This window comes from Hippocampus guttulatus, chromosome 5 (assembly GCF_054856545.1).
Source record: "Hippocampus guttulatus isolate MCC_2025c chromosome 5, RoL_Hgut_1.0, whole genome shotgun sequence".
Lineage (NCBI taxonomy): Eukaryota > Metazoa > Chordata > Actinopteri > Syngnathiformes > Syngnathidae > Hippocampus > Hippocampus guttulatus.
Window position 1 is genome coordinate 20,890,306 of NC_141265.1, and position 24,728 is coordinate 20,915,033.

Sequence of the window (24,728 nt, forward strand, 5' to 3'; positions counted from 1 at the left end):
TTTGTGTTGTAAATGATTCAGGGGGCATGCTCTTTATTTTTATACAACTATACCACGTGTGTGTCGATAGATATATTTTTATCCCACTCAGTCCTTTGCGCTTCTTTTATTATTTAATGTGCGATCCCACACTCGGATCAAACCGCAAAAACCACGCAGCCCACATTAAAGGGGAAGTCAAGTCAAAAATAATATGCTCCATGCCGTTCCACAAGTCTAAACACACGGCATTCTGATGAAGACTGCGTTTAGGCAATATGAATGAAGCATGCGGCCATTTTGATCCATTGCAGTGGGCGGCCATTTTGCCACCCGCTGTCCACTGAAAATGACATCACAGTTGCTCAGGGCTCAGGTAAAGAATGACCAATCGCAGCTCAGCTCATGAATGTCACATGACCAAAGCCAGAAAACAATTCCACCTCCAAAAGTGGAGTGGACATGTAGCGGTTTGTCTGTAACCCTCCGTTTTGAGTGAAACTTTTGCTCGTTGGTCATTTTACTCAACTGCAGGGAGCACCGGAGTCATATTTTAACTTTGGATTCCTTTTTGTTTCAGGAGGAAGAAAGATGTCGTTGGCGAGGAGCATCTGCGTGAAATCTGCTTCGGCTTTCAAGTGAGGACAAAAACAAGCAACAGGCTGAGGAGACAAAAGCCACAAAACAATCCCGCCACCGCTACATTCACACACAGGTAGACAAACCGACACAAGACATACACTTGGTAGGTTAAGGGCATTAAAAAGTCATCTTATGTTGTTGTTTTTTTTTTTAACATTTAGGGCACTTCTTTTTACATTTGTATGACAATTATATTTGTTAAAAATATTATTTTATTTAAAGCAAGATCCACATTTAATATTATCTGTCAAAAAAATAAATAAAAATCTGTTCAAACTATATATATTTTAAAAAATCGATAAAAAACATCATTGATTAAAAGCAAGCAATAAAAAACTGGTTTGTCAGATGATTTTAAATGTAAATTGTTTTTAAATTAATTTAGTAATGCTTAAAAAATGCTCAATCCTAAATTGCCTATTTTATATTTTTATTTCAATTATTTACTTTTATTCTGTTTATTTCAGGTATTTTTTCATAAATGATACTTAAAAATACCAATTTAATCTCAAGTAAGGATTCAAATTAAATTAAAAACCATGAAAAAAAGACTTAATGTTCCCTTTATTATGTTTTCTTGTTATGAAACAAAAAAATGAAATTAAAAAACTGCATGTTGCCTAGAGTGAGGGTAAAAAAAAAAAAAAAGAGACTGAAATCATAACAAGCATGAAGGTGATCATTGAGTGCGTGTGTGTTGCATGGCGCTAATTGGGTCAGCGTGACTGCTTGTAACGAGCAGATGCCCGTTTGCGAACCTTGAAGTCTGCCAACTCTGACACGAGAAGCCTCTCTGCGCTCTCCATTGCTGTCTGCGCTCTCTGTTCCGGTCGCTAGCTAGCCGATGCAAAATTGACCCGCTTGCCGTCTGAAAGTCGGAAACACAAGACGGTCAATGGCATCCTGTGATTGACAGCCAGGTGGGGCAGGGCGGATTAACAAATTGATTCCGCTCCTTTTGGAAGCATGATACATTCCTAATAACTGTCGAGACATGCCATTGCTCTGACACTTGATCCCTGTGCTGTATTGCAACAACATCATGAGGGTAAAGACACCTTGATTAGCAGACTGGACATTTTTTACAAGCCAAGAAAGGAACCCTGAAGAAACTAAGATGCCGTTGGTAGTTTTCATGGAAAAAGGCATTTTTAAAGCAATAAGCAAAACAAAAATCCTCCACCAGGAACTTTCACATACTCACAATTTGGAAGCTGCAGATCCGCATATTTGCAGATTTTGGAAAATATTTTTGAATATTGAATTTGGGGCGGCCCGGTAGTCCAGTGGTTAGCACGTCGGCTTCACAGTGCAGAGGTACCGGGTTCAATTCCAGCTCCGGCCTCCCTGTGTGGAGTTTGCATGTTCTCCCCGGGCCTGCGTGGGTTTTCTCCGGGTGCTCCGGTTTCCTCCCACATTCCTAAGACATGCATGGCAGGCTGATTGGACGCTCTGAATTGTCCCTAGGTGTGAGTGTGGGCGTGAATGGTTGTTCGTCTCTGTGTGCCCTGCGATTGGCTGGCAACTGATTCAGGGTGTCCCCGCCTACTGCCCGAAGACGGCTGGGATAGGCTCCAGCACCCACCGCGACCCTAGTGAGGATCAAGCGGTTCGGAAAATGGATGGATATTAAATTTGTACCAACTTCTGGGGTTTTTTTTCATGGAAAGTACTTTTCATTCAAGAATTATTTGGAGAAAAAAAGAAATCGAAATACATTTTTTGCCAATGCAATAACAGGCATGATTTTATGTGGCTTTTTGCTATTCGTCCATATCCCCCAACAACCACTGGGATGAATGGTTTGTTCCCTCCCCACAAAAAATTCCTAAATGACCCCCCTACCCCCACTAAAAATTGTCTTTAAATTTTGGGGGAATAAAAATCATTGGTACCAAGCTGTGGGTAATCAGAGGTCCACTTTACATTTCTATAATGCCAGTGGCATTAACAGTCAAAGCAGCTTGAAAAATATTTGTAAAACAACTCTGAAGAGTTGTGTTCGTTTTCACGGAAAAGGCATATTGAGCAATTGGAGAAAAGTCCGGTAGATCCAAAAATTGTATCTGCATCATCAGACAATGATGTAAATGATTATATATCATATTATATATATAATAATAATAATAATAATACATTTTATTTATAAGCGCCTGTCAAGACACCCAAGGACACTTTACAATAACAAAAAAACACAAAACAATACGGGTTGAGCAGCGGCAGCCAAAACGCGCCAGCGTTCACTCAACCCGAAAGTCAGAAAGGAACCACAAGGGAGGGAGAGGGGGAGAAAAAAACCCCACGCTCGAACTACCCTCATTTTGAGGATAATTTGAGTGAGGCAAAAAACTCCTGCACAAGCATATGACAGTTACAACAGGTCACAAGACATAAACAATGAAGACGGTGAAACAAGGGAATGTATGAGGGAGGGGGTGATGGTGGGGGACTAGCTTCCGTGCATACTTTCATCAGGGGAAGGTCGAGATAGCAGATGTTGTTTTGGTAGCAGGCTGCCCAAGAATTTATATACTGTATAGTATATCATATTCCACGACTTTGTGGCAGAGGACAATAATGTGAGAGTCTGGAAAGATGGACGTCGCCGTGGCGGGCTCAGTGATGCCTCGGCCCGCCAGGCACCACGGGGCTGCGGGCGGCCCGTCCGGCCCGCGGCCTCTGCTCCAGTTTGCTCGGTTGCACACGCACATTTCACACAGACGCACCACTGCTCTCTCGTCTGACTGCTCCTCTTCGCTCTCGCTCGCTGTTTTTCTCTCTGGTGTGGAATCGGCACGCATGTTGGCCGGATGCAGCCGGCTAAGGCCAACACGCGCAGGCAAGTGTTTGTTCCTGCTGACATGCAGTCAAAGGACACGCGCGCACACACAGTCCCAGACACCAAGCATCAACGTCAAGCTGGTCGAAACTGCACATGACACAATTTCACATCATCTTTCATGTCGCTCCCCCTGCGGTGTAGCTTATTTACATTGGAATGTAACGTTACAATCAGTCATCAATTGATTATATAATTTGTCAAGGCCCTAGGAGCATATTTACTCCAGGGTTCACAATGAATCCTCGGAATCATCGGCAGCTAATCAATCATGAAAATAATCGACAACTCTCTATATAATCGATTAATTGCTTTGAGACCTTGTTTAACTTAAAATGTCCAAACCTAAATAAATCTAATATTACCGTAAAATCCCGTGGATAATACACACCCCGCCCCTCCAAAAAGTAGTATTTTACACATGTGTTAATAAGACAAAGAAATGTTCACCTTGTTGAGACGTTTACCAATGCCGAGAACTGTCCTGACAGTACCTATCGGCACCGCCGCAATAACATTTCATACTATACAACACGTCACAAATACGGTAAGAAGGCCAACTTCAAAATAAGCCTTACCAACCCAGATAATAAATGGGCATCAATGACCACTACCAAACTGTTCCTACTCGCAACCGCCTTTAACCACACAACGGCGTCCTTAAATAACGTTCAGTCGCTAATTAAGGTTGCTCAAAAAAACGACGTAATTACGCTGACATTGTATTGTACGGCGCCTGTTGCTGGCATTTACTCGCTGCTGTGTTTGTGTGACGTCACTTTGCGAACAAGTGGTGTGTTTACGAGTTCGTAGACTGCCGCACGTATCTTGACAAACTCATTACAATCCCCCAACAGCAACACTCGACAATAAAATGCAAAAAAGTTCCTTAAAAAGTTATTGACCGGTGTAAGTGGAATGTTATTGTTGACTGTCAAGACGTAGGTTTTGTTTTATCCATTGCTCTTGCTCCATCTCAATATATTTGCTATTTTTTGAATGTATTGTATTACTTTCAAATGGTGTTTAATGACTTTAAAATAGAAGCAAGTGCCGAAACTGCCCAAAAACCCACTATGAGAGTACTGAAATATGGGTGGTCAGGACTGTAATCTTGCCCACAATGGTGGGGGTCTACTTGAGCCTTGAATGGGCCTCACGCTTCAGGTTTCTACATGTGTAACATTTTGCTTTTTTGCTCTGCAGTCTTTTGTGGTGTGGGCGGCCAATGCCGGACCTGCGGCGGGCGTCCGCCTGCCGTCGCAGCAGTCGTGGCAGCGTGGCCGGCAGCACCTCCTAGCCATGCCGTCGTCTACGCGCAAAGGGGCGCCCAAGGACCCCGAGCTCGCTGAGCTCTTCTTCAAAGATGACCCCGAGGACGTGTTCTGCGACCTGCACGAGATCGGGCATGGCAGCTTCGGGGCCGTCTACTTTGTAAGTCATTCTTCAAAGTGTTGGAGCTGATGCTGGAACGGCGCCATGATGACAGTGGACTTTCGACATTGTCGCTCAGGCCCGCAACTCGTATTCCAACGAGGTGGTGGCCATCAAGAAGATGTCCTACAATGGCAAGCAGACCACTGAAGTAAGACGCTCACATGCACGGGCACACGCCCTCTCAAGAAAAAGTCGACATTGACCAAGGTTCAAGGTACAACTGCAATCGATTTCGCCGGGCAGCAGGAAATTTGCTGGAAGCAGGCCCGCTCAAAAGGCGTGGCGGAAAACACGCAAAAGCCCCCGAAAAATATTTGCCGACGTTGGCCCCGCCCTCTGCAAGCCCTCGCTTTGCCCTCGTTTATAGTGCGACTTTCAGTGGAGGGGATGCTGTGCTTTTGATCTTTGCTTTCTGTTTCAAACCCAAAGTTCAGGGAGCTTCCTGGGTCATCAGAATGTCATCAAAAGTTGAATGAAAACGTCATGAGCTCCCTCGAGTTTTCCTTTCTATGTTTTTTGTTTTTTTTAAATTTCAAAATAACTGAAATTTTAAACTTTGACTGATCTTTGTCTTAATTTCAACTTGAACTTGAATTTTGGTCGATGCGCGTCGGAAACAAAGTTTGATAATTTGTCACAATCTCAATGCCAGGGTGGCACCAGAGAGGTCTGTACAACGCCTCCTAGCAGCAGATATGCAGTAACTGCTGTGGTTTTTCTTGCGCAGAAGTGGCAGGACATCATCAAGGAGGTGAAATTTTTGGGGCAGCTGAGGCACCCCAACACCATCGAATACAAAGGATGCTACCTGAAAGACAACACCGCCTGGGTGAATATTTCTTTGCACTTTGGATTGGCTCATATGTCTGGACAGCGCCACCTGTCTGTCAAATGTATGGAATACAAAATTATGTGCTTATTTTTTTTTCTTGTGTCTTTCAAAAGCTGGTGATGGAGTACTGCCTGGGCTCTGCCTCCGATTTACTCGAAGGTATTTATTTATTTATTTATTTGGAGGGAGGGAGATTGGGTGTAAATATGTGGAATAGAAACGGGTGGTCATTTCTATTTTTGGTTGGCCATTCAAGTTCACAAGAAACCACTGCAAGAGGTGGAAATCGCCGCCATTACCCACGGTGCCTTGCTGGGACTGGCTTACTTACATTCCCACAACATGATTCACAGGTGAGTGAACATCTCTTTAAGTCGTCCTTGTGAACATTCGCAAAAAGCCCACCGGGGAGACCTTTCATCTCTGGCGTCATATCTCAGCTTCTCTTATCATTTCTGCTCCACGGCCGAACGACCTTTGCACTGTTAAACGTTGCAGCGATGCAATAAAATGCAAACGTGCTACTGGAAATGATACAAGAGGGGAAAAAACGTCACCACATTTGAAGATTGCTGGATTCGGTTGGGCAACATGTACGGTAATCATCCAACATGCGCATCGAGTTTTACAATGAATAATACTGTCCTTGGATTTGGTCAGACAAAAAGAGCGCGTGTTTTTCTACATTTTGTGAATTGTTTCTCTGTTATAGCGTCTGAATGCCAGAAAAAATCAAATAATCTGATATTAGATTTTTTTTTTTTTGCTTTGGCTAAAGTATGAATGAAAATATGTTTTTTTTCATTATCCAGAATTGTTTTTCAACCATGGTTCAAAGTATGAAAAAAAAACAAGTTAAGCATCTTTATCTAAATTTTATAAAAAAAAATTGGGGGGGGCAACAAAACATTTTATCAGGTTTAGATTTTTTTTCATGTCTCAATTCTTTTAATAATACCACCCTTTTTTTGGGAAAAAAAACAGCAAAATAAAACAAGATGTCCAATGAAAAGCATGCATCTCCAAATTGTAGGATTTTTTTTCGGGGGGGATGGATAAACAGCAAAATTATCAGTTTTCTTCTGCTATAAATTCACAAAATCCCCACTTCAATTACAAAAACACTCCTTTTTACCCCCCCCCCCCCCAAAAAAAAATTCCAAGGAGTCAAGGACATTTTGCAATAGTTACACTTCGTTTTAGTTCATTTCATCAACGTAAGACGCCGTTTCAATTAGTTTTTGAAAGTTGTTCTTTTGCGGGTTTTCAGAGACGTGAAGGCGGGAAACATCCTGCTGACGGAGCCCGGCCAGGTCAAGTTGGCCGACTTTGGCTCCGCCTCCATCGCCTCGCCCGCCAACTCCTTCGTGGGGACGCCCTACTGGTAAGGCTTTCAACTTAGGGCTCCAAGTGAGGCCTTGAGGTTAAAATCTGGGTTCTGACACCACGTTAGGGTTTCATATTATCCCCAAGCCACACGTTTGAGTTTCTAATTTGGGTTTCAAGTCTAAGATTGGGTTTCAAAGGAAGTGTCCTTTTGGTACCTGTGCCTGTGTGTAATGGCGTGTTTTTGTGCGTGTGATCAGGATGGCCCCCGAAGTGATCCTGGCCATGGACGAGGGCCAGTACGAAGGAAAAGTGGACATCTGGTCGCTGGGGATCACCTGCATCGAATTAGGTAGCCTCACTTTGCTCGCCACGGAGACGAAAAAAAGGCGACTTTTGTCTGGCGTTTGTCGCCAATGGGGTGACTTTGATCTTGCGTCTGCTTCCAGCCGAACGCAAGCCGCCATTGTTCAACATGAACGCCATGAGTGCCTTATATCACATCGCGCAGAACGACTCGCCCACCCTGCAGGCCAACGAGTGGTAAGGCGCCACTGTACTCCCCCACACCGTACCGTGGCATCAACGTTCGAATTTCGTTTTGACATTCATTTACTTTTAGTGTTTTTTGAGCAAGTTGATCTGGGTGGGGGGGTTATTTTTTTCAAAATGCTTCGTTTTAGTGGAATTTTTATTAGCTTTGGGATTAGTTTTAGTTTGCTGTGAAATATGGAGTTTTTATGAAATGTTAGATTTTAAAAAATGGAGTGCAATAAAGCAAAGGAAACTCCAATCCTCAAACAACTTCCTGATTTTGTACGGATGTACTGCAGTACCTTTTCGTTTTTCAAGCAGCATTTTATTTCTTTAACGAAAAGTTTTTTTTTTTTTTTTCCCCAATTTTGGTTGTGTGCGGGTGGCCCAGTGGGTTAGCGCGTCGACCTCATAGTGCAGAGGTCGTGGGTTCGATCCCGGCTTTGGCCTCCCTGTGTGGAGTTTGCATGTTCTCCCCGGGCCTGCGTAGGTTTTCTCTGGGTACTCCCACATTCCAAAAACATGCATGGCAGGCTGATTGAACACTCAAAATTGTCTTTTGGTGCGATTGTGAGTGTGAGTTGTTGTTTGTCTGTGTGTGCCCTGCGATTGGCTGGCAACCGGTTCAGGGTGTCCCCCGACGACTGCCCAAAGACAGCTGGGATAGGCTCCAGCACCCCTCGCGACTCTTGTGAGGATAAAGTGGATCAGAAAATGGATGGATGGAATTTAGGTTTTAGTTATTGAATTCGATTTCCTTAACTCTGATCACATTGGATGCCATACGAAGGATTACAATTCAATGCACTCCGCTGCAATACGGTACAATGTGATATGATCTGGTACCAGCCAGGCACGTGCACACATAGCCACAAGGTGGTGCTCAAGCACCTGCCCTTTTGGCCCCCCACCCCATAAAAAAGGGCCCTTTTTTCCCTTTTTCCCCCCTTCATTCATCCGTATTAACCCTGGAAAACCAAAGAACCCTTTTCTTCTTTGGAAAAGAAATGATGAATTTTACATTGATGACTGCTATATGTTCACTGAACACCAAAATATATGTTTTTTCAAATATTTAATGCTTTTATCCTAATTTAGGATTCGGGCCAAATTTGACCCTTTGGGATTTAAGGGTAGCATTTGAGTAGCAGAATTTATAGGGGCCAAATTTGACCCCCGTGGGTTCTCCAGGGTTAAATAAATCAATAGATAAATCCTCTTAATTCACCTTCGTAATATTTTTTGTTTCAATTGAGTCGCACAGGTGATAGGATCACTAAGAGTGGGGATTTCTCATATCCACTGTGGCTTCCCGTCACCTCCCGCTTGTATTATTGACTCTGTTGGAGGGATGGAGAGTTTCCACTGCGTTTCCGTGGCAAGTTCAACTGGGGAATCTTCGGAATATTCCAAACTGAAAACTTTCCAGGGCATTTTACGGCATTTATGAGAACGAGATATCGTATTTACGCATAAACAGGAACTTTGATTTGTCATAAGCCGATGACAAAATAGCTCTCGTCCTACGACGCGCTTTGTCATGACGAGACATGACGAGATGCCGTTTCCTCCTCGTCCTCCTTCCGTTCACCACCACGGAGGCCTTCCACTAGCGTGGCTAACGTAGCGGCTAACTTCCACTTCCAGGGACTCGTGGGGCGCACGGGAAAACTCCGGAAGCGCTTGAATGTAGGGCACAAAATGCAATTGCACCTCCTCCGCTAAGGTTTGGCTTTCAAATGGGGTGATTGGCATTTTGGATCACGTCAAAAAAAACATGGAACAAAATTCAGCTGTGGAAGTACTTTGCAAATGCACTATTTGGCGATATGTCATTTATATTGGACCGTGGGAAAACCCCAAGTGTACCTTGAAGCTAATTTAGCCACTAATGTCTTCTCATCAAGTTATTTTTAGATCCTAGGCAGCATGTAGCTCCGTTATTGATTGTCTGATCTCATTGACATCATACGCGCCCCGCGTAGCAGGGGTGTGCATTGGAGATGTTGCGCATTGCATATCAAGATCACCATCAATGGTCAAGTGCAGAAATATTCAATAAATATCATCTTTGGTGCGGAGAAAAAACAAACCAACACAAAATGCATGCTTGATCAAGAAAACACTCCAGGCAGGAGCGACTTTGGTGTCTCGGACGACACTCAAGAGAAAACTTAAGCTGATGGAAAATTTGCCATAAGCTTTCAAAGCAGGAAGGCCAGATCAGAGTTTGCCAAACATCTGAAAAGAAAAAAAAAAGCATCGAGAGCTGGCGATGTGCATGACTTCTGACGGGCAGATCAAGCGTGAAAGAGTGATGCGAAGGGAAGTCTATGCAAACGATTAAGCCAAACATTTCCAACCAAGTATTCACAAGTCAAGGTTTGATTTCGGATTTGTTCATTTGTCCCATTACTTTTGCTGCCTGCAAAAATAGGAGCCACGTCTACAAACCCTTTGAATTCCTTGACTCGCAGTCGTTGAATTCCTTGACTCGCAGTCGCCTTATCTCCAGACCATCAAAGTTTCATTTCAAATGATTTACAGTCCAAGAGAGGAAAAGCGAATGTTTAGAAAAAAAAATGTGATTGATTATTGTTGATTATTGTCCATCTCCAGAGAAAATATATTTCATAAGGTGCTCGTTGATGATGATGATGATATCTTCTGGTGCAGGTCTGACCCTTTCCGGAGCTTTGTGGACTACTGCCTACTGAAAATTCCTCAGGACAGACCCTCATCGGGGGAGCTGCTGCGAGTGAGTCCTCGTTGCTGCGCTTCTTGTCACACGGACTGCAGATGTGTCTCGAGAGGGATTTTTTTTTTCAAAAACTATGAGGCCTACTCATGTTGTAGTACAGGCAGGCCCGGACAGAGTCATCTGAACTTTCTAGGCGAATTCCCGTTGGGCGGGGTTGCGTGTTACGCTACAGGGGGCCGCTGCTACATTACTTCCCTCTGGTCATCACATGATATACAGCACTGACTGCCTAACATTAAGAGCTTCATCACCAAGTCAGAGCAATTTTTTTTTAACCAATTTTCAGCGCAGCCTCCCTCGTTCCTTTTCTTCAAATGCAGTGGCGGCACCCCGCTGAGGTTCTGAAATGAGGTCGAAGGCAGCGGGATTAAAATGAGATTACAAATAGTCTTTTCCGCCGTTTGACCGGGTCACAAACGTTGTTAGACAAACAAACTAAAAGAGCCCAAATAATGTGCAGCTACACATGTCAAACATGAAGATAATAACGATGAGCGCCCGCGTTGCGTGACTGACGGCCAAAAAAAAACGCTCCAGCTTGCGATGGAGGCCCAAATCCTCACGAGGGGGTTTGAAAATGTCCAGCGCTTCAATTGTGCGGTTATTTGGACCCATCCATCTTCTACCGCTTATCCGGGGCCGGGTCGCGGGGACAACAGCTTTAGCAGGGAAGCCCAGACTTCCCTCTCCCTAGCTACTTCTTCCAGCTCTCCCCGGGGGATCCCGAGGCGTTCCCAGGCCAGCTGGGTGACATAGTCACTCCAGCGTGTCCTGGGTCTTCCTCGGGGTCTCCTCCCGGTGGGACATGCCCGGAACACCTCACCAGGGAGGCGTTCAGGAGGCATCCGAATCAGATGCCCAAGCCACCTCATCTGGCTCCTCTCGATGTGGAGGAGAAGCGGCTCGACTCTGAGCCCCTCCCGGATGACCGAGCTTCTCACCTTATCTCTAAGGGAGAGCCCGGACACCCTGCGGAGAAAACTCATTTCGGCCGCTTGTATCCGGGATCTCGTTCTTTCGGTCACGACCCATAGCTCGTGACCATAGATGAGGGTTGGAACGTAGACCGACCGGTAAATTGAGAGCTTCGCCCTTTGGCTCAGCTCCTTCTTCACCACGACAGACCGATACAACGTCCGCATCACAGCAGACGCTGCACCAATCCGCCTGTCGATCTCTCGCTCCCTCCTGCCCTCACTCGTGAACAAGACCCCAAGATACTTAAACTCCTCCACTTGGGGCAAGATCTCTCCCCCGACCCGGAGGGGGCACTCCACCCTTTTCCGACTGAGGACCATGGTTTCAGATTTGGAGGTGCTGATTTTCATCCCAACCGCTTCACACTCGGCTGCGAAACGCTCCAGTGAGAGTTGGAGAGCCCCGTTTGAAGGAGCCAACAGCACCACATCATCTGCAAAAAGCAGGGATGCAATACTGAGGCCACCAAAACGGACGCCCTCAACGCTTCGGCTGCGCCTAGAAATTCTGTCCATAAAGATTATGAACAGAATCGGCGACAAAGGGCAGCCTTGGCGGAGTCCTACCCTCACTGGAAACGATTCCGACTTACTGCCGGCAATGCGAACCAAACTCTGACATCGGTGGTATAGTGACCGAATAGCCCGTATCAGGGGGTTCGGGACCCCATGCCCACGAAGCACCCCCCACAGAACTCCCCGAGGGACACGGTCAAACGCCTTCTCCAAGTCCACAAAACACATGTAGACTGGTTGGGCGAATTCCCACATACCCTCGAGGACCCTGCTAAGGGTGTAGAGCTGGTCCACTGTTCCACGGCCGGGACGAAAACCACACTGCTCCTCCTCAATCTGAGGCTCGACTTCCTGACGGACCCTCCTCTCCAGCACCCCTGAATAGACCTTACCAGGGAGGCTGAGGAGTGTGATCCCTCTGTAGTTGGAACACACCCTCCGGTCCCCCTTTTTAAAAAGAGGGACTACCACCCCGGTCTGCCAATCCAGAGGCACTCTCCCCGTTGACCACGCGATGTTGCAGAGGCGTGTCAACCAGGACAGCCCCACAACATCCAGAGCCTTGACGAACTCCGGGCGGATCTCATCCACCCCTGGGGCCCTGCCACCGAGGAGCTTTTTAACCACATCGGTGACTTCAACCACAGAGATAGGAGAGCCCACCTCAGGGTCCTCAGACTCTGCTTCCTCCAAGGAAGACGTGTTGGTGGAGTTGAGGAGGTCTTCGAAGTACTCTGCCCACCGGTTCACAACGTCCCGAGTCGAAGTCAGCAGTGCCCCATCCCCACTGTACACAGTGTTAGTGGTGCACGGCTTCCCCCTCCTGAGACGTCGGATGGTGGACCAGAATTTCCTCGAAGCCGTCCGGAAGTCGGCTTCCATGGCCTCACCGAACTCTTCCCACGCTCGGGTTTTTGCCTCGGCGACCACCAAAGCTGCGTTCCGCTTGGCCAGTCGATACCCGTCAGCTGCCTCTGGGGTCCCACAGGCCATAAAGGCTCGATAGGACTCCTTCTTCAGCTTGACGGCATCCCTTACTGCTGGTGTCCACCAGCGAGTACGAGGGTTGCCGCCACGACAGGCACCAACCACCTTACGGCCACAACTCAGATTGACCGCCTCAACAATAGAGGCACGGAACATGGTCCACTCGGACTCAATGTCCCCCGTCTCCCCCGGAACATGGGAAAAGTTCTGTCGGAGGTGGGAGTTGAAACTCCTTCTGACAGGGGATTCCGCCAGACGCTCCCAACAAACCCTCACAATACGTTTGGGTCTGCCAGGACGGACCGGCATCTTCCCCCACCATCGGAGCCTACTCACCACCAGGTGGTGATCAGTTGACAGCTCCGCCCCTCTCTTCACCCGAGTGTCCAAAACATGCGGCCGCAAATCCGATGATACAACCACAAGGTCGATCATCGAACTACGGCCCAGGGTGTCCTGGTGCCAAGTGCACATATGGACACCCTTATGTTTGAACAAGGTGTTCGTTATGGACAGTCCGTGACGAGCACAGAAGTCCAATAACAAAACACCACTCGAGTTCTGATCGGGGGGGCCGTTCCTCCCAATCACGCCCCTCCAGGTCTCACTGTCATTACCCACGTGAGCATTGAAGTCCCCCAGCAGAACAAGGGAGTCCCCAGCAGGAGTACTCTCCAGCACACCCTCCAAGGACTCCAAAAAGGGTGGGTATGCTGAGCTGCTGTTTGGTGCATATGCACAAACAACAGTCAAGACCCGTCCCCCCACCCGAAGGCGGAGGGAAGCAACCCTCTCGTCTACCGGTGTGAACCCCAATGTACAGGCACTGAGCCGGGGGGCAATGAGCATGCCCACACCTGCTCTGCGCCTCTCACCATGAGCAACTCCAGAGTGGAAGAGAGTCCAACCCCTCTCGAGAGAACTAGTACCAGAACCCAGGCTGTGTGTGGAGGCAAGTCCGACTATATCCAGTCGGAACTTCTCTGCCTCACACACCAGCTCGGGCTCCTTCCCTGCCAGAGAGGTGACATTCCATGTCCCAAGAGCTAGCTTCTGCAGCCGAGGATCGGACCGCCAGGGTCCCCGCCTTTGGCTGCTGCCCAGCTCGCATTGCACCCGACCCCTTTGACCCCTCCCACGGGTGGTGAGACCATGAGAAGTTTTGGACCCGTTTTGCAAAATGGCGCCACAGTGAGCTACTGGTTACCGTGTCCGCTTCACAATGCAGAGTTGCAGGGTTCGATTCCGGGCTCCGGCCTTCTTGTGTAGCGTTTGCATGTTCTCCGCGTGCCTGCGTGGGTTTTCTCCGGGTATTCCGTTCCCTCCCACATTCCAAAAACATGCGTGGCAGGCTCATTGTCCCTCGGTGTGAGCGTGAGTGGTTGTTCGTCGTCGTGTGCCCTGCGATTGGCTGGCAACCGGTTCAGGGTGTCCCCCATCGACTGCTGGGATAGGCTCCAGCACGCCCGTGACCCTCGTGAGGATAAAGCAGATGGCTGGATTTCCAAAACGGCAATATTTGAAATGTTGTTGTGTTGTCAGCATTTGATAGAATAAAGCTCAAATTTAAAGATGTCGGTAAATGTCCCATTTTGCAGCGTTGCTGCACCGTTACATGAAAATCAGGAATTCGTTCCAACTCGCAGGCGCCCTCCGGTGACACTTCTGGCAATAGCGGGTCCAATGAAGGCGATTTTCAAGTTTCTGGTTTTACTTTCTCTTCCCCAGCACGACTTTGTGCGCCGGGAGCGGCCGGCGAGGATCCTGCTCGACCTGATCCAGAGGACCAAAGATGCCGTGCGCGAGCTGGACAACCTGCAGTACCGCAAGATGAAGAAGATCCTCTACCAGGAGAAGCACAACGGGCCCATGGGGGAGAGCCAGGAGGATGAGGAGGTGGGACCGTCATGCACACGGCACCCGTTTAGCCTTCGGCTTATGTTCCGAGCACTCGTCGCACAGGGAGACCTGTAAAAGTTCTCCCAAAAGAGGCGCCCGGCGTTCTTGCTTCAAGCTGTTCGGAGGGTTGGGTTCACGGCGGATTTTATTTTGACATTTCCACTTGTCGATCAGCTATCCCATCCATCAATCGATTTAACCAGACTCAAATTTCAACGGGCATGTGCATGTGTAACTTTGTGGACGTGGACTCGCAGGACAGTGAGGCGGCCAGCTGCAAGATGAACAGCCTGGGCAGCAGTCACTCCATACCCAGCACGTCGGTCAGCACGGGCAGCCAGAGCAGCAGCGTCAACAGCCTGCAGGAGGTTCTGGACGACATTAGCGTGATGCACCCGCACGACTATGGGAGCACCCTGGACTCCTCCGTGCACACTGAAAAGGTATTTCTGCCCGAACGGGCTGCGGGGCCGGGTGTCGCCAGGTTTGCATGTTCGCTCAACTCCCGTTTTTAGACTGCGACCGGGCTAAATTTGTCATGAAGCTGTTCAAGCGCGGCGGAATATGTGGCGTCAGCAGGTGGAGTTGCCCGCCTAAACGGGCTACATTGGGTCCTCTGCCGATGCAACAAAGCTTGTTGTCTGTATTCCTCACGCGTTACTTTACAGACTGCTACCCGTTTAGGTTTCTCTTGAAGAAACAAAAGCATAAAATGTCTGGCATAAGTCAGGTGGAGTTTGCCACCTCAACGGGCTGCGTGGGGCGGATGTCGCAAAGGCAGCGTGTTAACTGAACCCCCATGGTTTTTACTAGCACGCTGACACCACACATGATTTTTGTTGAGGCAAAGCGTAAAAGCGGGTAAAAGGTGTGGCATCAGCCTCTGGACTGTGCCGCCTAAATGGGATGCGTTGTTTGGTCAGCAGACAACCCAAAGTTGGCATGTTGGTTGTTTTTTTTTTTAACCACATTTTTCCCCGAGTGTTGCCAGATTCAATTGACCTCAAAGCAAACAAGTGTTTGATGCCTAAATGTGGTTCCAGCAAGTGAAGTCCTTTTGGCCAAATGGGCTGCCTGAGGTGTTAGCCCAACTAAAATTACAATGTTAAGCCGCACCCTGACTTTGGTTCCTTTCCTGGTCGCTACCCGTCTCACTTTTCTCTTGATGACAATGAGTAGTCATAAACGTAGTAGCCGGGAGAGTTTCCTGCCTAAACGGGCCGCGTAGGGTACTTGTTGATCTCCCCGCATGTTGTTACAAACTTTTACCAGGGTCGATTTATGTGGAAAAAGCGCAGGCATGAAATGTGCATGTTTGTCGTGTGTCAGGAGCAACAGTACACCTGGGACGACGGCATTCACCCCAAGAGCAGCCAGGCCCAAAACTACAAGAACCAGGCCCGCTTTGCGACCATCAAGTCTGCATCCTTGGTAAGATTTTCTTTTTTTCATGAAAATGATCCCTGCCAGTGTGGTTTAGCCACAGCACTTCACGCAGAAAAGGTACTGCAGAACAAATTCCCTCACAACTTGTGTGAAGACAGCTGAATGGTAGAGTGTTTGTTGAGGGTTTGATCCTCAGTCCTTGCGACCAAGTTGAAGTGTCCTTGAGCAAGACATTGAACCCCCCCGGATGCTGGTAGATGTGAAATCGGTCTGAACTGCTTTGAGTGTGGAGTGTGCTACCGCGCACATTCCCGCTGTAATTCCCGAACAGAATTTTTAAACTTGGAAAATGACAATTGCGCACAAAGGGAATCTCAAGAAAAATTTGGTCTGACCAACTTAAGCACCGGTGCAACCGAGAAAAAATATTGGGTGCACCGGTTTGAAAGGTTAGTCTGGAGTACTGAGACGGATGCCCTCGCTTTGCTGCTTTCTGGACTGCTAACACGGACAGCTTTTGGCTTGAAGCACCGTGTGGCTACAATAGGTGGCATCTGCTGCCTAAATGGGCAGCATGAAACACGCGGTGAATGTCTCAACGTGAGCTGATCGTCTGTATGCTCAGCCGTTGCTATTCTATGGACGTCCACCATTGGGACATTTGTCTTCCAGCATCAGAGGCCTGCTATACTGTATGTGGCAGTAGCAGGTGGAGTTTTCTGCCTCAACGGGCTGCATGATATGTTTGGTGGATTTCTCAACATTAGCATGTGAGCTGCAACATCACATTTTGTTACTTCCTAGCCATCGAGCTTGATTTATCTCGAAAAGAGCAGCGCCGGTTCAAGTGTGTGCGCATGATTGCTTGCTTTCCGCCTAAACGGGGTGTGGAAGATGCTATGTGGATGTCTCAACATCAAAATATATGCACCTCCACATTTTGCAAATTGCCAGACTGCTACGGGATTAGATTTTTTTTGTTCTCCCATTTTTGAAATGCCGACGGCATCGAATACCGTAATTGGCGGCAGCATGTCGAGCTTGCCAGCTAGACGGACTGCGGGAGTTATTCGGCCGACGTCTCAACGTGATGTAAAGTGTTATTATATATTACTTGTGTCGTTTGGGCGAGCGCGCTTAATTTTCTTGAACCACCGCTGGCGTAAAAATCGATGGCGGCAGCCGCTCGGCGTTTTCCTTTCACGTCTTTTCTTTCTCTCGTTTTCTCTTTGTGTGTCTTTCACTCGTCTGTTGTCATAGAAACAAGCCGTAGTAAGTTGTAGTAAGTCGGCGGGCTTTCACGTGGGCTTTTTAAACCCTCTGTGAACCGCTGTGTGCACAAGTGTGTGTGTGTGTGTGTGCCTCTGTGAGAATGTGTGTTTGTGAGTGAGTGTGTACGTGTGCAAGTGAGCGTGTGAGTATTTGTGTGCGTGAGTGAGAGCGTGCGTGTGTGTGTGTGTGTGTGTGTGTGTGACTGAATGTCTGTGTGCGTGAGTTCGTGTGTGTTATTTTGTGTTTGTGTGTTTCGAGCACCTGTGTGTGTGTGGCATGAGAGGGTGTGTGTCTCCGCTTGTGTGTGCGTGCAAGTGAGAATGTGTGTGTGTGTGTGTGTGTGTGTGTGCGTGCGTGTGTCTGTGTGTGAGTTTAGACGGGATGTGCGTGCGTGCATGTGCGTGCCCGCGGTGCCCTTGACAAAGGTGCGAAACACACGCTTGCATGCTCACGCCTTGGTTCATCCGAGACCTTCTATGACGCGCGCGAGCGCAAGTGCACGCGGCTCCTGGGTTGGTGTTGGATGACATCATCTTTTTTGCCCGCGTCCTCAAGCGGGGAGACAAAGAAAGCGCCGCCGGGCGTTCGCGCAGGCGTCTCCACAGATTGAAATGGTGGGATGGCTGGCGTGATCATCTTCATCATCATCATGGTTGAGGCGACGGTCGACTGGCGGGAGTTTTGTGCGCCCTCCATCCAAACGACACCACTGCAGTTGGTGCGTGGCGAGTCGGGCCGGAGTGAAGCGGACGGGGGAGGGGGCGCAGAGTTTATTCTAGGTCAAAGCAAAGCCCACTTGGGGGAACAACGCGGACATATCCAGCGCGTTTTTCAAAAGGGCTTTGGACGCGATTTGCCCCAACCTAACCTCCGACTGTGCGCACATACACGCATTGACCTCAAATCATTTTTCATTCATTATTATTTTTGTATCATTGACTGTATCTCCCCAAATTTCTTCTACTTTAAACTTCTGAGAAATACAAAGAGTATGGTTTTTTTTTCTTTTGAGTTGAAGTGCTTCGAATTGGTTCAACTCGGACAAATATTGCTATTCCCTTTTTTTGCCGCATCTTTTCAAGGCCGTCCGTCCAGTTGTGCCTTCATTTTTGATCCCATCGGCTTCCTTGTCCCAAAACGGACAAATGGAACACATTCAAAGGAGAACGTTCGAGTTGGACTCCTTTCATCAAATCTGTCATTTCGGCGGGTTCCCCCTGGCCAAAAGTCACAAATTGATGGAAACGCGAGATTTGGAAATGGGGGCGACAACCAACCATTATTTTAGTAAGCGATTCATCTGTCAATGTTTTTTTTTTTTTAAATCTGATGAATCTTTCATCCTTCCCTTGATTCCAAAAGCAGATCAACTTTTCAAAGTGGCAGTGCAAGAAAATGGCACAAAGTGACGCGAATTCAGTTCCCGCTTTGGTCCCTTCCATCAATAAAATATTGATGACTGTTCTCCAAAATCAAAGCAGATCTTTTTTCTGCCGGAGGCAGAGGAAAAAAAAACACCGAAAACCAGTCTGCTTTCGAAATATGAGAACATTTGCTGAAATTCCACACATTTGAACAAATTGAAGTTGTTGCGAAATAATTCATCAATGACCGATGAATTTGATCATCACTGAAGCGTTGTCCATTTCCAGAGCTGAAAGGCTTGAAAAAGAAGGGAGGGAGGTGGCGCCAAAAAACCGGCGCGGCGCCCGCTTGCCATTTCCCTCACTAACGTGCCCACCCGACCCCCCGCCACCCCCCGACCCCCCTTCGCCAAGCTCCCGTCAATGAGGTATTCATGTAACCCACCTGCTGCCCGCCGCCTAGCGTCGGCGCCGCTCAAAGGGCGGCTCTGTGCCGGCCTCCGCCTCCCTTTGCGTGCCCTGGGCACCAACCAGGGCACGCCGTTGTCGGAGGGGGCGGGCAATCTGGGCTCCCTCGGACCCCGGGGCCGGCACGCGCGCGGGGCCAGAGGACGCTGCCCGGGCCAGGCTCCCGGATGCCGCTGCGCTGGGCCGCGCTCGCCGCCATGTTGGGCCTGAGGCGTTCGGCCGGGACGTACCGGAAGATGCGCAGCCAGGACGCGCAGCAGCCCTTCCGTCGTCAGGTCTGCCCCGTTTCATGATTTGTAGGAAGCGCGCAGATGATTGAATTGTTCAAACGGCATATAGGTTTGATTCGCTCGAGCGATCTGGAAGGCGGAGTTTAATATGAATAAATCGAGCTTTTCATGTGCGAGGGTTTGTTTGGGTGGTGGTTGAGGAATTGAAGTGGGAATGATTTGAATCGATCAAAAAACCGGCAAGAAAAACATATGCACATAACAAATGAAAAATCTGCAAATGTGGGGGGAAAAAAAAAATTGTCCCGGCGGATTACAGAATGAGCTCAAAATGTCGACGTTGGAACGGTTCGAATCGGTTCAGAAATGTGGCAAGAAGTCCGCGTGGCTAGCGTCGGGCCGAAACCGCCGACTGGGTGTCACCATTTGGTACATTTCGATTTTTTTTTCACAGCTTGGCCAGGTCACTCTTGGAAAACAGATTTTGAGTCTCAATGAGTTTTTGGTTGTTGTTTTTTTTAACCAGGTTAAAATAAAGAAATGTCATGTCACAAATCCACACGTGCCGAAAATGGCTCCCGCTCTTTTTGTCGATGGCTCAACGTTAGTGTTTGAACAATCGTGCCGTTTTGGGGGGGTCTTGAAATGTGAAAATTTCTACCCGATGCCAATGACGTCTCAAATAGTCATTGGAGAGTCTGACGATGAACATTTGAATGAGATCAACAGTTTGACAATGGAATGATTTGAAATGGTCGGCGAATGCGAGGGGAGGAGCTCAAGATCAAAAATGTCGTGGAAATACACAAATGTGGCGTTTTGAAAAATCAGTTCAGGAATGTGGAATGGGCGGTGAAAATGTTTCCCGTTTGACAGGTTTTCTGTGAAATTGTGGGAACGTGATTTGCATTTATTTGGTTTCATGGCAACAGGCAATCGTTCAAAATGTGGCTATTGTGCTCGTGTGGGGGAAAAAAAAAACGTTGCCCAGATGTTGTCAGACTGAAGTTGGGATGTTCGTTTCAATGTGTGGCTTGAGAAGCGTGGAAGCAGCTGAAAATCAAAAAAGTTGAATATGTCTCGCCGAAAAGCATGATTGCCTCAGTCGTTTTCCAACATTTTTGGAAAACAAGAAGAAAAAACTGCAACTAACTGTGATTTTTAACCATCTGTCTATCGATTATTTTGTCGATTATCATCTTTAAAAAATGTCAATCCCTTTCTTCAAAAGCAGGACATTATGACAATGCAAAAAAAAATTGATTTGTGATTCAGTCACTGGTTTTCTCCGTCACATGTGAAAAAAAAAAAAGAACCAAAATGCTGATCGTTGTTTTCAAAAGTAAAAAGCAAATCATTCGTTTTTATTGAGCAGAAAGATCATGGGTCCACCTTGATGGATGACGACCGGTAAAAAGCCGAAATTCCCAGTCTTTGGACGATTTTCAATAAAAAGGGCATCTCAATGATTCAGCGATTATTTAAAAAAAAAAGATTGCTTAATTTGATCATTGATTCGCTGTCTATTAATCAATTGATAGCTAAGCACTTTTTGTGTTTTGGTGGCCTCCCAGAATTTTTTGTTTCTCATGTGACAAAAAAATTCTGATTTTACTGTCACACGAAAGGGCACAACGCTTAGAAATCCGGATTGAGTACGTGTGTGATTCTGGGGTTATTTGTTGGGATATCGTGACATTGTGTCATAGCTTGTGAGACGTGTACTGGGAAAACTAAAGAAAAAGAGAATTTCCAAAAAGAAAAATACAAAACGGGATTTTGTCCAATGCTAGCATAACAAACCAAACAAACAAAGGCAAACTCGCCACACGAGCTGGGACCGGCGCCCTAAGCGTTGCTGTCCAAGTGAAATGTTGCCGTTTTGTCTCTCAGGTGACCAAGCAGATCCACGAGCACGAGCAGGAGAGCGAACTGCGCGAGCAGATGTCGGGCTACAAGCGCATGCGGAGGCAACACCAGAAGCAGCTGATCGCCCTGGAGAACAAACTCAAGGCCGAGATGGACGAGCACCGCCTCAGGCTGCACAAGGAGGTGGAGACGCAGGCCAACAACGCCTACGTCGAGCTGGAGAAGCTGGCCAAGAGGCACGCCGCGCACGCCGACAAGGAGGTATGCGCCGACAAAAAAAAAAAACACCACAGGCAGCCAAGGACTTGGGAAGATGAGAAACAAACGGCCGCATATGCGCACAAAGAAGTGTAGTTAGGAAAAGCACATGTGCCGCATGTAGACACGTATCGTTTTTAAAAAAACAAATGCGGTTAGGAAAAACAAACAAAGATGCGTACCCGGACCAAGAGGTAGAGTTCGGAAAAGGGCTGCTCACGCGGACAAGGAGGTACCCTCAGGAAAGTCACAAGAATAACCCTGAGCCACTTGCTGCTTCACTGAGATGTGACCATTTGACGCAGATCGAGATCGGAACTTGCAGCCGCGTGACGTTTCACATACAATTTGCGGGCGATCGCGCGCACGCCAGCGTGCTAACGCGCCCGGGCGTAAGCCGTGCGCTAACATGCCAACGTGCTAACTCGCGCAGGCGAAGGCGTCGCTGGCCGAGGAGAAGAAGTTCCAGCAGCAGATGGTAGCGCAGCAGAAAAAGGAGCTCAGCACATTCCTGGACACGCAGAAGAAACAATACAAACTCTGCAAGGAGAAGATTAAGGAGGTGAGCGAGCCGAGTGCTAAGACGGTGTCGGCTAGCAAGACGGCTGGCGCTCATGTTGACAGAAACGTCCAAACGTACGCGTTGGGGCGTCTCGATTGTCTTTGACCGCTGAAAAAAAAAAAAGATTTGTTGAAGGTGAAAAAAACAAACAACCCCCCTCAAAAATTATATATACTGTATATATAACGGCTGCTAGTCAGGTTGTTGATCGCTAAGTTGTCTTTTGTTTACAAAGCGCCTACGAGTTGTTGTTGGCTGTACGCGGGGCGGTCTTTGACTTTCCCAAACGCGAGTCACCAATGACATTGTTGTCGTTGCGGTCGCACGGCAGGAGATGAGCGAGGACGCGAGCACGCCGAAGAAGGAGAAGCAGGAGCGTCTGTCCAAACACAAGGAGAACATGCAGCACTCGCAGGCCGAGGAGGAGGCCGACCTGCTGGCCCGCCAGCGCCTGCGGCTGGAGCGCCACGCGCGCGCCTTCAAGCGCAGCGCCCTGCTCGCCCGCCACCGCCTGGAGCAGGAGCACATGCGAGAGGTACGCGCCACACCCACAACGCCGCACACGTGCGCGCTCCATCAAAAAGAAAAGAGCAGCTGATCAAGAAGATGTGCATAGTGGGAGTATCGCAGCGTTATCAACATTGCGGTTCGAGTTCCCCAATAAAGATTTGTTGCCTTTGACCAAAAAAAAAAAAAAAAGCCAGCGGGTTGGAATTTGTCGCGGTGTGATGGTGCAGGAGCTGAACAAGAAGAAGAGCCAGAAGGAGCTGGAGCACGCCACGCTCATCCGCCACGACGAGTCCACGCAGGAGTTGGAGGGCCGGCAGCTGCGCAGCCTGCAGAAGCTGCGCGAGGACCTGATCCGCCTCCAGCACCAGACGGAGCTCGACAACCAGATGGAGTACAACGGCCGACGCCAGAGGGAGCTCCACCGTAAACACGTCATGCAGCTGCGGCAGCAACCCAAGAACATCAAGGTGGCTGTTACAAGAAGACTTCTGGGGTTTTTCTCTCGCACCTCGGAAAAAACATTATCCCTTTTGAAGCTTCCTCCCGTCACGTTGTTGTTGTTGTTGTTGTGCACGCAGTCGCTGGAGCTGGCCATCAAGAAGCAGTTCCAGGACACCTGCAAGGTGCAAAGCAAGCAGTACAAGGCGCTGCGCCACCACCAGTTGGAGGTGACGCCCAAGGGCGAGCACAAGAGCGTCCTCAAGGCGCTCAAGGACGAGCACACTCGCAAGCTGGCCGTCCTCGCCGAGCGCTACGAGCACAGCATCAACCATATGATGGCCTCGCAGGCGGTGCGTACCCACAACGGCGCAACGCGCATCTCTTCACAAAAGCCCCAATCGGTTGAGCAACAGGTGGACTTTTTTTTTTTTCGGCAACGTCTCCGCTATCAACGTATTGCGCAAGCTTGTAGAGGTCAAACATCAAAATACATTTAAAAAAATCAAGCATGACAATATCTCAAAAATCTCATATGCTCTGAGAAAAATTTAGCGTGAAAAAAATTATTTTACTTTTTCCTTGTTACATTTTACTAAATGACCATTTAATTTTCCGAGTTTTACAAGTCTTTTTTTTTTTTTTCAAATACATTTTCTGGCACCCAAAAAAAAAAAAAACATGATGCAATAAATGATCTTGTTTTCCCACGGACCATTTTCCCCAACCTGTCCAAAAGCCTTTGCGCCACATACATGTGTTTTGTGGGGGATGAAGGCCTCACGTTGTGATTTTGTTCTGTCGCCGTGTCGCGGCTCAGCTGCGCCTGGACGAGTCCCAGGAGGCGGAGTGCCAGGCGCTTCGGCAGCAGCTGCAGCAGGAGCTGGAGCTGCTCAACGCCTACCAGAGCAAAATCAAGATGCAGACGGACGCACAGCACGAGCGCGAGCGACACAAGCTCGAGCAGAAAGTCTCGCTCCGACGTGCCCACCTCGAGCAAAAGGTACAAACGCGGGTGTTTGGGCTCTTAGCACCCATGCCTGCAAAAAACTTTTTTTTTTTTGTTTTTTTGTGGACCTGCCCATGCTAATCGTTACTCGCAAGTGAAGCTGAATTCTTTGACGAGATTCTGGAGCGTGTTACAGAACCAAAATGGCTGACCTATGTGTTTTCACTACTAGCTTCATGACACGTTTTATTTTCTTCTCATGATGGGCAGGTGTACCAAGTTTCTGGCTCCTAAGTAAAACGAGCATCCAGGGCTGAATTCTTCTTCTTCAAAAAAATAAAATAAAATCAGGAGGCAATCTTAGACGTCAACCAAAATGTGAACCTTGACGAGGACCACCACCAAGATTCAAAATGTCACGTTTGCAGTCTGTGAAAGCTCTCAGAATGTCTGTCCTCGTTAACTTTCCATTGCTTCTGCACGGTGACTGGCGTCGTGTGTGCGTGGGCTCCACGTTTTGGTGTGTGCGTAAATGAATGCGTGTTTGTGAATTCTCCTTGTGATTGATATGCGTGCGTGCGCGCGCTGAAAGGAGAGCGTGTGGCGATGATGTCATGTGTTCAGACCACGGACGAGGCGGCTTGGTGGCGTTGTGGCGTCGACTGTTGCCCTCTGATGGCTGCCAGGGGACTT

General features: G+C 48.1%; 1 protein-coding gene across 6 annotated transcripts in view; it reads left to right on the top strand.

Moving 5' to 3' along the window:
* taok3a (TAO kinase 3a) overlaps positions 1 to 24,728 on the top strand; it is a 36,949-nt gene that overhangs the window by 11,099 nt on the left and 1,122 nt on the right. For 2 of the 6 annotated variants that reach the window (XM_086110381.1, XM_086110380.1), the window contains 19 exons: positions 560 to 694; positions 4,667 to 4,894; positions 4,974 to 5,045; positions 5,625 to 5,726; positions 5,843 to 5,888; positions 5,986 to 6,082; positions 7,000 to 7,113; positions 7,316 to 7,407; positions 7,505 to 7,598; positions 10,266 to 10,347; positions 14,559 to 14,726; positions 14,987 to 15,172; positions 16,059 to 16,160; positions 21,343 to 21,579; positions 22,010 to 22,138; positions 22,470 to 22,673; positions 22,876 to 23,115; positions 23,227 to 23,439; positions 23,907 to 24,089. In XM_086110381.1, coding sequence (XP_085966507.1) covers positions 4,763 to 4,894; positions 4,974 to 5,045; positions 5,625 to 5,726; positions 5,843 to 5,888; positions 5,986 to 6,082; positions 7,000 to 7,113; positions 7,316 to 7,407; positions 7,505 to 7,598; positions 10,266 to 10,347; positions 14,559 to 14,726; positions 14,987 to 15,172; positions 16,059 to 16,160; positions 21,343 to 21,579; positions 22,010 to 22,138; positions 22,470 to 22,673; positions 22,876 to 23,115; positions 23,227 to 23,439; positions 23,907 to 24,089 — 2,493 coding nt within the window. In that variant the 5' untranslated portion in view covers positions 560 to 694; positions 4,667 to 4,762. Of the gene's footprint in view, positions 1 to 559; positions 695 to 4,666; positions 4,895 to 4,973; positions 5,046 to 5,624; positions 5,727 to 5,842; positions 5,889 to 5,985; positions 6,083 to 6,999; positions 7,114 to 7,315; positions 7,408 to 7,504; positions 7,599 to 10,265; positions 10,348 to 14,558; positions 14,727 to 14,986; positions 15,173 to 16,058; positions 16,161 to 16,181; positions 19,495 to 21,342; positions 21,580 to 22,009; positions 22,139 to 22,469; positions 22,674 to 22,875; positions 23,116 to 23,226; positions 24,090 to 24,728 lie in introns of those variants that run through there. The other 4 variants (XM_086110383.1, XM_086110382.1, XM_086110384.1 and 1 more) reach the window with 3 other exon arrangements.